The 12728-nt window shown below is 37.2% G+C and overlaps 1 protein-coding gene across 1 annotated transcript in view; it reads right to left on the reverse strand.

Moving 5' to 3' along the window:
- PTPRR (protein tyrosine phosphatase receptor type R) overlaps positions 1-12728 on the reverse strand; it is a 245577-nt gene that overhangs the window by 214744 nt on the left and 18105 nt on the right. The window contains exon 2 of the mRNA XM_030323227.2: positions 10977-11275. Within this exon, the coding sequence (XP_030179087.1) occupies positions 10977-11275 (299 nt within the window). The remainder of the gene's footprint in view (positions 1-10976; positions 11276-12728) is intronic.

Raw genomic sequence — 12728 nt, forward strand, 5'->3', positions numbered from 1 at the left:
ATTTATAGCAGCTTACAAAAACACATACGATACAAAATAAAATTGAATAAAAACTAAGGAAATGAGGACATTGAATTACAAGGAAAATGAGTGAAGAAAAGCAAACATCCAGCCACAAATGAAGTTAGTTCACAAAATAAATAAGGCACTCAATAAAGTTCCCTATGTTTGCTAAAGGTGGACTGCAAATTTGGCTCTCAGCTTTTCAGCAGGAAGAGAAAGAAGGAAACATGATTCACAGCACTTGAAAGATATAATTATAAGCCAACCAGTGGCTCAGGAGAAATACAAGTATTCTTGGTACTAAGACTGAAAAGTTATATTTTCCATTGTTCCATATAATGCTAATAACAGCAGCCAATTTTTATAAGGATCTTACCATGTGTCGGGCATGCTTCTAAGTGCTTTGAATGCTTTGTATCATTCAATTCCCATGAAAATTCCACAGGATGGATTTTATTAGTAATTACTTTTTTACAATTGAGGAAACTAAACTACAAAGATGATAAGTAAGTCTCTGAAAACACACACACACAATTAGTAAGTGCCTGATTTGGGATTCCAACACAGTTCTGCCGACTCCAAAGTTATTCTTTTACCATGTGACTTCCATTTAGGAACTATACCTTGATTCAGTCCCTAAGTATCCCTGAAGATCTAAGAGACTCCCTCAAGATCCAACATTCTGTAGTTTCAACCATGTTCTCTCTACTACAGAACTTTGTTTTTTTCACTGCACTTACTACCATCTGCTTTCTTATTTTATTATCTTTCTCCTAACAGAATGTGAACTGTGTAGCTGCAATGATCTTCTCTTTTTAATCTTCTATCCTTAGTCTGCTTTTCTGCCTAGAACATAGGAGGTATGCAATAATATTTTTGAGTAAATGAATGTCTCAAGGAACAAGGAGTAGGTGTCCATTTAACATGCTTCCATGTCTGAAAATCCACTTGCCCCTGCTTATGCTTAGCCCCTTACACATATTACTCACATATTCTTCCCTCGTCTCCATGACTTATACTAGTTACCAAAAATTCGCTGGACCCTATAATTTGGCTATATTCCGTAATCTACCTTGGCATGGAGTTAATTTTATTCACTTGACCTTACAATTTAGAAAATTATTCCTAAGAATATAGATGTCACCATCACGTGTCACACATGAGGAAATTTTTAAATTTTTATTTATTTGTCCATAAGCAATGACTGCTGATTTTTAAAAGTATACATTCAAAGAATGTAAGGCCTTGTGACCTGTTCAACATAGATTTTGGTATTGTTGCCCAATATTTCCTATTTAAAAACAGACCACTTCTAAAACAGAGAGAAAGCAACCTGTGCTTAAGGGACAAAAAACCAACATGAACTTGTTCTGGTGAAATACCTAATTCCAGTTAGCATGTTTTCAGCAGGAAAAATAATCAAATTGTTAAACAATGCAGCTTCACTAGGTTTGTAATGGGAGCATGAGATGATTAAGGTTTTTTTGTTTGTTTCTTTGTTTGTTTTAACTACAGACACACAAACACCCAAAATATTCAGAATAATTGATTGGATGACATTAATAAACACAATTCAGGAAATCCCGGAATAAGACAGATTCTTAGCCCTAATTGTCTTGATGCATATTCTCAGCCTTCTCTAAATCTTTCAGGATTTCTTGGAATTTGTATCACATGGCTGTCATTTCCAGAGAGGAGGACAAACAAATCTCACAAACACATCTCTTCCTGCAATCTTGGAAATTGACTGTGAACATATGGCCTATCCCTCAAAGTGGGTCTTTTTCTTTCTTTTTCTTTGAAGTTACCTGTTGCTAACTTATTGTTTTAGTAAAAAGACTAAATCATATGAAAGTGTAGGCTGAATTGACGACATGTGAAGTTGATGATGTGTTCTTGACTTATTTTTCTGAACTCGAATAGTCGAAATGTGGTACACAGGTAATCAAAGAAACAATTTGGGATAAGAATAATGGCTGGATTATACTTTCATACTTTATTCTATTTTTTAAGTTTATTTACTTCTTTTGAGAGAGAGAGAGAGAGAGAGAGAGAGTGCAGGGGAGAGGCAGAGAGAGAAAAAGAGAGAAAATCCCAAGCAGGCTCTGCACTGTCAGCACAGAGCCTAATGCGGGGCTTGATCCCATGAACTGTAAGATCATGACCTGAGCTGAAATCAAGAGTTGGATGCTTAACCTACTGAGCCACCCAGGAGCCCCATAATTTCATACTTAAAAAAAAATTTTGGCAAATATTTAAAGTACAGGATTATGACCAATCTCCTTATAAAAAGACAATGATAAATGGCTACGGTGATGTGATATTGTGATTTATAATAACAACAACAAAAAATCATTTTGGTCTTCCTCCACAGTTCCCAGCACAAAGCTCCTAAAACCATGGCAGTTTCCTATCTGACAGCAATAGGGGCATCTTTTGTCATACTATTTAGTTTTGTTCCCAGTTCCTAAAATAACTCCAAAACCATAAAGGTGAAATGGGTGTTTTTCCTTATTCACAATAAGCCCTTTCAACCACACTTGAGTTGATATTAATGGGGTGACTTTTGGAACCCCCCTAAAGATGGGGGGGTGGTCGGGTGGCCAACGGAACCAGCCAAGTGATTAAAGGCACAGAGCTTTGAGTCCCACCCCTCAACCTCTGGGAAGGGGAGGGGAGCTGGAGGCTGAATAATCACCAATGACCATGATTCACTGAATCATGGCTACATAATGAAGGCTCTGTAAAAACACAAAAGAGCAGCGTTTGGAAGAGTTTCCAGGTTGGTGAACACGTGGTGGTGCTGGCAGAATGGCACATCCAGAGAGGACATGTGGGCTCTGCACACCTTCCCGCATAACCTGCCCTATGCATCCCTTCCATACGCCTGGTCCTGAGTCACAATAGCCTTTCTAATAAACTGCCACTCTAGTAAGTGAAAGGATCTGATTCTGTTTCCAAATAGATAGTGTCAGAACTGAGTAGAGGAGAAACACAGGAGCAATTTTCCCTTTACATTTTGGTATAAGAAGTGGGCTTTGCTAGAACAGTCTTGGTCCATGGAAACATGGGGTTTACAAGAGAAAGGATGACAGGGTGGGGGATGAAGGACCTTTGATTCCTGGGGGGTCAGGTGGTCACTCCTGCTATGAAGCAACAGCTGTGTTACACTCAGTTACTAAAGGTAAAAGTTCTTGAGGAGTAATCTTTGTAACTTTGCTCAGGGAGAGAACCTTCCAAAGACTTTTAGCTCCTGTGTTTACCTCAAACAAGAGAAATGAACAAATTGTTTCTACCCTCTGCACTGTAGAGATCAAGTGGAGGGAACTGAGGCATTTGCTACATAGTATCAAACCCATCATGCACAGGCAAGGAGGGTCAGATGCCCAGAAAGCAGAATATAATTATCCATTAGCAGTTAGATATTAAAGTGAAGCATTTTATAGTAACAACAACAAAACAAGCAAAAAACTAAGCATGATTCATAGTATTTGGCTAGAGGGAAACAGAGAAAGAAGGAAGAAAAGAAAGAAAAGGGGACAAAAGTCACTCACAGAAGGTATAAGAGAACGGTTCTCAACAATCGTAAAACCAAAGCACAATTTTTACAGAGATCTGACAAGTATATATTTGCTCCAAAGCAAAGATACCCTCTTTGTTCACCTGAAGACCCCATTTGTTTTTATACTGTTGTGGAAATTTTAGATTAAAAAAGAGTTTTTAGGTTCCAACATAAAGACACACAGCACCTTCCACCTTCCTCAATGAAAAACACTGAAATACAACATTTTATTTGTTTTCAACGGAACACCCTCTTTTTTGTCCTGCTAACTTCCTTGACTGCTTTAAATATTTCCCTTGCTTTACACTTAAGGTTTATAGAACATAAATAATCTGGCCAAGGGAAAGAAAAACAGACCCCATATTGCAATTGTATATAGAGTTCATAAAGAAAGAAGTTTCCCTTAAAACAAGCTCTTAAATTCTCTTAATAATAGTAATCAGGCAGTTGAAATGAAAAGAATACTGTTTGACACAGTCAACATTTAGTTCTCCTCAAAATTAGCTGCCTTAAGCCACTGGATGTGTGGGGAATATAAGTCAATATATATAACAGTAAAATCTATCATATAATGGCATTTTTAGCAGCTGTTAAAAATGATGCTTTTTAAAGGCAGTTAATGGTATAAGAAGATGTCCAAAATATAAACTAAGTAAAAAAAAAGAACACCTGCAAGCCTTATGTATGCACATTCCATATATCTGTAAAAAGAAAGTCTACACCTGTATATATAAAAGACTATACAGATACATATAGCAAAATGACATTGTTATATAACAGTTAATGATTATTTTTATTCCTATTTTTCCTTCTGTATATTTCTAAATATTCTGAAACTCTAAGAAAGTACATTACTTTTTGAGTTGAGACAAAAATATTAGTCAATACCCAATGTCCAAGTAGTATGATAATCAATTAAAGCAGCTCTCTTAAGACTCCAGTCATCCCAATGTTGAGTCTAAATGATCCAAACAAGCAGATGCACTGAGTGGTCCAGTATCAAAACTTCACACAGACACTGCCTAAGCTTGACCTCTAGCATTTCCAGAATGTGTTCCAGAATCCTCCTTGCTGCTTTAGTAGTGAGAAATGGAGAAAAGCAACAGATGGCGACAATTATGACTGTCAGGATGCCAACCTCAAGAACGAAATTTTTACTTCAAGACAATTTGCAGGGTTACAATAATATCTGGAGAATCTAGGCACAAGCTTTCCGAAATGCAAATGTTTGGGATAAAAAGAAAGTTGGTTATATAAGAAGATCTGATAGTTTAACATGAAGCACTTAGGTTAAGAGCAAAAATTTAACCACATTTCTGAAGCAGATTACAGAATTTCTTTTTTCAGACTTTCTTAAAAATAAAATCTAATTTGACACTACAATTCCTTTTTTATTATAATCTCTAGACCGGCCATCATGGATCTTTACCTTTTACTCTCTGGCTCCAACATTAACATATAGCTATCAAGGAGTATATTTTCAAAGCATGAAAATTAACATTATCATTAGCTTAAATAAAAGGTAATCTATCAAGTTATAAATTTTCTATTGAGGAAATGTACAACATTTTCCTGAAGCAAACCAAATGACTTATGGTAAAATTTAAAATGTTCTGAGTTTTGAAGTCAAATTTGGACTTGTATTCTGCCTGTAGTACTTATTATTAACTGTACAACCTGGAGAAAGTTCCTGATTTGGGGACTTAATCTCCTCATGTGTAAATTGGAAACTAATCATGAGGGTTTTCTGATGCTTGAAGGTTCATTATTGAGGTATTTTCTTCCATTATTACCATATATGATGAAATTTCTGTGATATGGTTTCAGCACACCCTTACCTTTCCTGAAGTTCATAGGTAGAAGAATATAATAAGCAATGGCATAATGCAGAGATGCCCCAATTTTGAAGACTGTGGTAGCCAAACCCCAAGATAGTGCTCAACGATCCCAGCCTCCTGGTAATCATGCCCTCTGGAGTCCCTTCCCCATGAGAATGGGCTACACCTAGTGACTCATTTCTAAGGAACACAGTAAAGTGGAAACGATGGTGTGTGACTTGGAGACTAGGTCATTGTGGCAGTGTGGTGTCAATCTCTCTCTCTTCACATGTGCTGGGGGAAGCCATGTCGTGCACAGCCCTGTGGAGATGTCCACGTGTTGAGGAACAGAAGTCTCCTGCCAACGCCTCGTGAGTGAGCTTGGAAGTGAAGCCTTCGGCTCAGTCAAGTATGCAGAGACAAAGCCCCAGCTGGCAGCTTGACTTCAGTAACCCCTGAGGCAGAGAACTACACAGCTTCTGCTCCCAGATTCCTGACCTTCAGAAACTGTGTGAAATAATAAACATTTTGTGTTTTAAGCTGCTAAATGTTGAGGTAATTACGTTGTGCAACAATAAATAACTGCTACACAGATCAAATCCAAAATGACAAAGTTGGTAAGGTCTACAGACAAAATACCGCTTTCAAGGAAGACAGAAAAGAAGTTTCTAAGATATAACTACATTTATCTGAAAATCCAGAAGAAGAGTTACACATTTTATTATTTAACAAATGTATTATTACCATGGTACATGTTCTCTCAGGCTCTTATATTTATTCCCTCTAGGAACTTGGGATAAGTGTCCCAAGGACTATATTGGAAGACATCTGAGTCACGTTCCATATTACAGTAGGCTTGCGTCTTACATACATTTAGCATTTTGGACTTGGTATTTAGTATTTGATCCCAATACCCTTCACACAAAATAATTCATAAGTTTCCCAAAGCCTATATCTGAATCACACTTTCTGTGGGTTGCCCAGCATGAGCAAGTCACTTAGCTCAGGAATGAGCCCATGCACCTGCTTCCCCTACACTCAACACAGCCTTCTTCCCCGCCATATAAGCAGTCAGCATCAAAAAGTACACAGGCTACAGTGGTTTTCACAAATCTGAGACATAATATCATGTGTCTAGCAGATTGCACTAAATCACAGTCCTAACTGGCAAATAGTCTGGGTGTTTGGACATAGCCCAGAAACCTGAATTTTCTATTCTGTCAGAGTAAATTTGCTGCCTACTTGGGCCACTGTCAGAGAGTATAACCGTAGTCACCCATTTTGTACAAGAATCACATTCCTGAGGTCACGTTGTAAGTCCTCCTATCCTCATTACTTCTTGAAGGGGCTATTGTGTCTTAATAGAAATTGAAGTCCAGACACTCTGCTCTAGCATACATTTAACTGCCATCTGACATCTAGTCTATCTTTGCTTGTTAACAGTGTCCCAATTTTTATTCAAGTAACCCCCCTTCCCATAAACAGCTTGTGGGTTTTTAGGGATGCTCTAGGGGGTGGAGCATGTAGTTTAGGTTTGAGATAATTAGCTTAATTTTATCTGCAAGTTGTTCAGGGATGAAGTGAGTAATTAACTTAAATTGCACTAGTCATAGAGATACCCAGAATATTATTGATGATTGTGAAAGAGTCATTCTTTTCCACTAAAAATGAACCTGCAAGGACAAAACTCCAGGAGGTTCAGGAAACCATGTGGAGATGAACAAGAGAGAACCATCTGAGAATGAAGTTACCCCAGAGGAAGCAGAGCTGGAGACTGAACCTGGTCAATTATTTGTCTTTGATCAAACCACACCTAAAGCTATATATACTACAGAAATGTTGTTACCTGAACCACAAAATTTTCTCTAGTTTGGACTGGATTCTTGTCACTTGCCACAAAAAATTTCTAACTAATAAAACTTCCCTGACATGGCAGAATTTCAACAGTAGGTACAAAGGTTAAGTCCACCTTTTAGGATATTCCCTACACAAGTACAAAATTATGATTAAAACAATGTCTTTTAAAAAAGTGTTCAACAATTACCTGTCCACAAAACATAAAATACACTAAACATTACAAAATTTATTCACTGTGTCAAGGCTGGACTTTATTCACTGTGTCAAGGCTGGACCTTCTAAGCTGTTCAAATCACATCTAGAAATTACCTCTTCCCTTGTAAGATGAAACTCAAAAACTGGTCCACAGCAGAACCAAGATGAAGTGAAGCATAACACAGACTCAGGATGTAACTGAAAGCCAGAATTATTCAAAGCATTTGGTTTTAAGGGTCTTCTAAATCAATTGCCTGATGAAAATGTTTTCAAAGAGAGTTTGTGTCATAAAACAAGAGAATGTCTATGAGCTGGTCTGGGTGAGTGGTGAGCAAGACAAAAAGTTTTAGGAGTCTGGGAAACTCACAGAGGCCATCTAAGGCTACTGGAAACTCCCCCATCATCTTCTTATGTGCTCACAGAAGTCTTCTCTCTGCCCCAAGAACTGTCCCTATATCCTCTCTTTTCTCCTCTTTCCTTTCTTTTTTAATGTTTATTTATTTTGAGAGACAGAGAATGTGTGTGCACACAAGCAGGGGAGGGGCAGAGAGAAAAGGAGAGAGAGAATCCCAAACAGGCTCCATGCTGTCAGTACAGAGCCTGATGTGGAACTATGTGGAGCTCGATCCCACAAACCATGAGGTCATGACATGAGCTGAAACCAAGAGTCCAACAGTCAATCAACTGAGCCACCCAGGTGCCCCTCTCCTTCTTTTCTCCTTTCCTTTATCCCTTCCCATCTTCTTCCCTCCACTTTCCTTTCTCATCCTCCTCTGCTTCCTCCTCTTCTTAGCCCTTCTCCTCCCTTTTCTTCCTTTTATTTTCCTTCCTATGAAGACCATTCCATGAAGTAAGTCATAATGTCCCAACTTTTATATTCATTCCAAAGCCTTTCTAGTCCCAGTTTTCTCAGATTTTCTCCAGGCTAGAACATTCTTCACTCAGCAACCTATACGGACCTTGCTGAACCGGAAAAGCCTTTAGTTGGTTCCACTCTACCGTTTTCATCCATACCCCTAAGTTCTCTCCTTCCTGATGTTGGGGGCTTGCTGCCTGATGTAGGACTATGGAATTTCCAGCACATATTTGTTTAAAGCCAATTTTTTTTACTCCTACTACAGCCCTGACCTTGAGGACATTCATATTCCCTCTGTATTCCATTTGTACAGAAATCCTAATAACCACATCTTAGTTGAGCTTGTGGGATGTAATTAGCATTCTTTGGGATAAACATTCTAAGTGTGTTGTTCTTTCCTTGGAATAAATAAACTACAGATTTTCCTGATCATAAAAGAAAGAAAAAAAGGGAAAAAATCATTTGTGGACAAATGCTCTAATGAAATTCTTTGTGGAGACAACTGACAATCTGAGAAGGAGGAGTGACACATACATCTTCCATGTCCCTTTTAAATTTCTCATTTAGGAAGAGAACAGTCATCTCTTCCTCTCAATGGAAGTCTTGAAAGTTACATACACTTTTTGGAAATTGGCACTGGTGTTTTTATTCTGGCTGAAAAAAAACCAATAATTTCTCTAATTCAGGAAACATACTCATGAACGCTGCTCATTTTGGTATAAATTAAGCCATAAAATAATTCTTTGCTAGCACTGCAATATTCCTCAATATATATTGTTTATATATATTGTTTTATATATGTAAACTCCTAAATTATATATATATATATATATATATATATATAACACAAATATATATATATACACATACCAGCTAACACTTGACGGAGTGTTGACCGTCTATTTTTTGAGTAAGCAGAACATTACTGATTTATTTAAAAATAACCCTACTTCTCTGGTTTTCCTACTAAATCACACATGCATAAGTAATGTTGATAGATTATATGAAACACTGACACTAGCAATTGTTGCAAGCTACCAAAGCCACAGCATGATTAGAGACTAGATCACGAGAGGTTAAGGGAGGCTAATACAGCAAATTCGCCTATTGCCTCCATGTAATCATCACTCAGAAGAAAAAGCACAGCTTCTTCATGAGTCTTCAAACCACGAATAAGCTAAAAGTGAAATGACCTGCCAGAATTCCTCATTGATGCCTTTTATCCTCCATAATATTAAATTAACTAGAGAGTGCATGACATTACAAGATAGAACAAACCTCTTGAATGGCAATTCAGTGACTTCAAGAGTTGATGACTATGGGAATATGATGGTCACCAGAGGAAATATCTCCCATGAGCTCCTAGTATTAACACAGGCATATCCAGATACAGCCACATCATTAACATCATTTGTCTTCACCGAATAGACAGAGTACATGGCTTTCACCTTCAGAACATCTGTTACTCATGTAAATGTACAAAGTTTGTTCGAGTACCTCAGGAGGCCAAGTGACCCACATATTTTGTAACAAGAGCTCATCTTGTGTTCTCAATTGATGATTTTTTACTGAATTACTGACATTTCCCCTCAAACATTTGCCAAGCAAAACCAGAGATTCCATTTCATCTGTCTCTTTCTGGATCCCCCAAATGACAACTGGATCATAATAAATACTCAGTGTATGCTAGTTGAAAACATCAATGAATGGATCTTTGATTCTCAAGATCAAGTAAAGCATCCTATGCGTAGAAGATAAAAAATAAAGAAAAAGAAAAAAGTTTATTAAATTCAACTACATTTGGTTCATAGAGAGGTGGTCAAAATGTAAACATGGCTTCATTCAATGATCTTGGCCTCAAAAGTCAACATATTTGATTACATTTGGGGCAAAAAGGCAATAGCAGTCATTTAGCTACTGACTTGCAGTTTTAATGTGAATCCTCCTGTTGTGATTTTAAACTTAAGAGGGACTGTAGTCTAAACAGGGTGTCAAACTTGTATTCAAAGTATGTATTTAAACTATGATGCTTCCATAAATTGGAGAACTCTGGCCTGAGTTACATACCCTGAAAATATGAGCAATGGAACCACTGCATTATCTTGATTAATGAAGGGTGATGCTTCTTCAGTGATATTAAGAATATTATCCATCAATTACCCCCAAACCATCTTATTTATTCCAGTGACAGAAAACTACCTTCCCCCTCTACTACACTTCCACCTTTCAGTAGTCTCTTCATTCATTACAATTTTAAGACAAGTGGCTAGATCTTCAGTAGGTACTAATTAGTTATGTAAACTGAGACTAAGCCCTGTCTGAACAACAGATTGTCACAGAAGACAGAGGCTCAGTGCAGAGTATTACCTACTATAACTGCAAGGCTTTCCTAAAGCAATTTTTTACTCAAATATTTATTGACCACCTACTATGTACCACGCACCTTGCTGTGCACAGAGGATACAGACAAGGTTTCTTATTTCATGGGCTTACATTCAAGAGGCATCCAAGAGACAATAATCAAGTACCAAAAAAGAAAAGAAATATCAAAGAATGAGAAGTGCAGTGGTAAATAATCCTTGAGATCCAGTGATAAGTATTCACCATTGATTTTTTTTTTTCCAAGCATCAACCACAGAGGAAAGTATCGGCATCAGCATCAGCATCAGTTAAACAAAACACTTACCACCACAATTACATTTGCTGCAGGGATAGGAAGGTTTTCCACTTCAAGATCTTGACCAGCCATAGCCAGCAGATTGAGAGATGGGTCATACGCAGGTCTCGGAAATGCTGAATTAACAATTTGGTGGCGTTTGTTTATTTGAGCTTTAGAAGAGGAATGATAGGTATGCTTATATATCTTTTGTGGAGTTATATCTAGGCTCTTCTCAATGTCTTGTGAATGGTGATAAGTGAATACTGGCTTTCCACTCTTCTTCTGCTGAATTGCCAACACTTGATCATTATTTCTGGAAAAGCACCCTGAAATGGTGAGAAAGCAAAAAACAAAAATCAAAGACCTTATTCAGTGAGATGAGTAGAAATATCTGATAAAGAGAATTACCTGTCCTCAGGCAGCTTTAAGACTTGTGAAGAATTTAGATCAGTTGATTTCCACCTTTTTCCCTGCTTCATTATCCCACAAATAGGACACACTTGGCTGGTCTGGAGGCATCTCAGAGACTTAGGGTGGACACAGGTGGGTGTAGTGTGAAAAAGTCCTATTTATTAGATATTCTTACACATCTTTCAGTCCAGAACTTCCTCCTTTATCTATGCTCCCAGTTCTAACATCCATTTGAGTTTCTATTCCTGGATGCCCTATCTGTTATGATTTGCATAACCGTTAATGTCATATCCAAGCCTTCCTCCCTTTAATCAATAGCCTTTAATACAACTCTTTTTTATACTTATCTTGTTTGTATTATAGTTAGCAATGTATGATTTTTTAAAAATGCTTGCAGAATATTTCAAGCTGAAGGCAGAAATCTGAATATACTCAGCAACTTCTCATTCTGTAACAATAACCATTCTCTCCTTAGTAATATGGAGATACCATGATACATTCAGATACCATGATACATTCAGATACCATGATACATTCACCTTTATTTCTCTGTTAGGCAAATATCCATTGACTTGTCTAACTCCTTTTCCTATTTGTCATTGGCCACAGGAAGAAATAGATAACATGTACATGTGACCCAAAAGAATATCACTAGGTCAAGCATCAGTTAGAAAAGCAAAGATCTTCTATATAAGATGATAAGCAGAGTAAACGTATCACAAGTAATGCCACCCAGATTTTCCTTTGGTAGGTCATGGCAACAACAAGTGGTACAAATACTGTCTTTAGAAAATTACCTACCTCTTTTTATAAAAGTTCTGGGGTGCCTAGAATTCTTATTGAATATTTATAGTAGAGGAATTGCTAGTTTTTACAGCTTTTGCCCTCCATCAAGCTTTTTGTGACCAGCATATATTTCTATCATCTTCAGCAATTCTGTCTTACCAACATGCTTTCAACTTTCACTTAGGGATATAAAGACAGGTTATTTTTAGTTGGCTTAAGTGCTTTCTTCCATGACATAACACTTTGGGAATCATCTTTGGGTACCAGTGACTTCAGCCTTTCAGATTATTCAAATCACAATTATATTTCATGTGAATTCTGAAATAGTAATATATACCAATTGTATCTTCAATCTTGAGTTTGCTAAATATACTAAAAGCTTTTAAAAAGCAATCAACCTACCATAATTTTCCAAAGATGATGATTGGGCAGTGATGACCTTGAAATAATTGTTTCTCTGATAAGAGATCCTCAGATTTGGAAATGAAAATGTCTTTAGGAACATATATAATATTATGAAATTCACAACAGGGTACTTCAATGTTATTATTCTTGCAGTGTTTTATTAATGGAGATTGGTGC

The sequence above is a fragment of the Lynx canadensis genome, chromosome B4 (assembly GCF_007474595.2).
Source record: "Lynx canadensis isolate LIC74 chromosome B4, mLynCan4.pri.v2, whole genome shotgun sequence".
In the NCBI taxonomy this organism is placed as follows: domain Eukaryota; kingdom Metazoa; phylum Chordata; class Mammalia; order Carnivora; family Felidae; genus Lynx; species Lynx canadensis.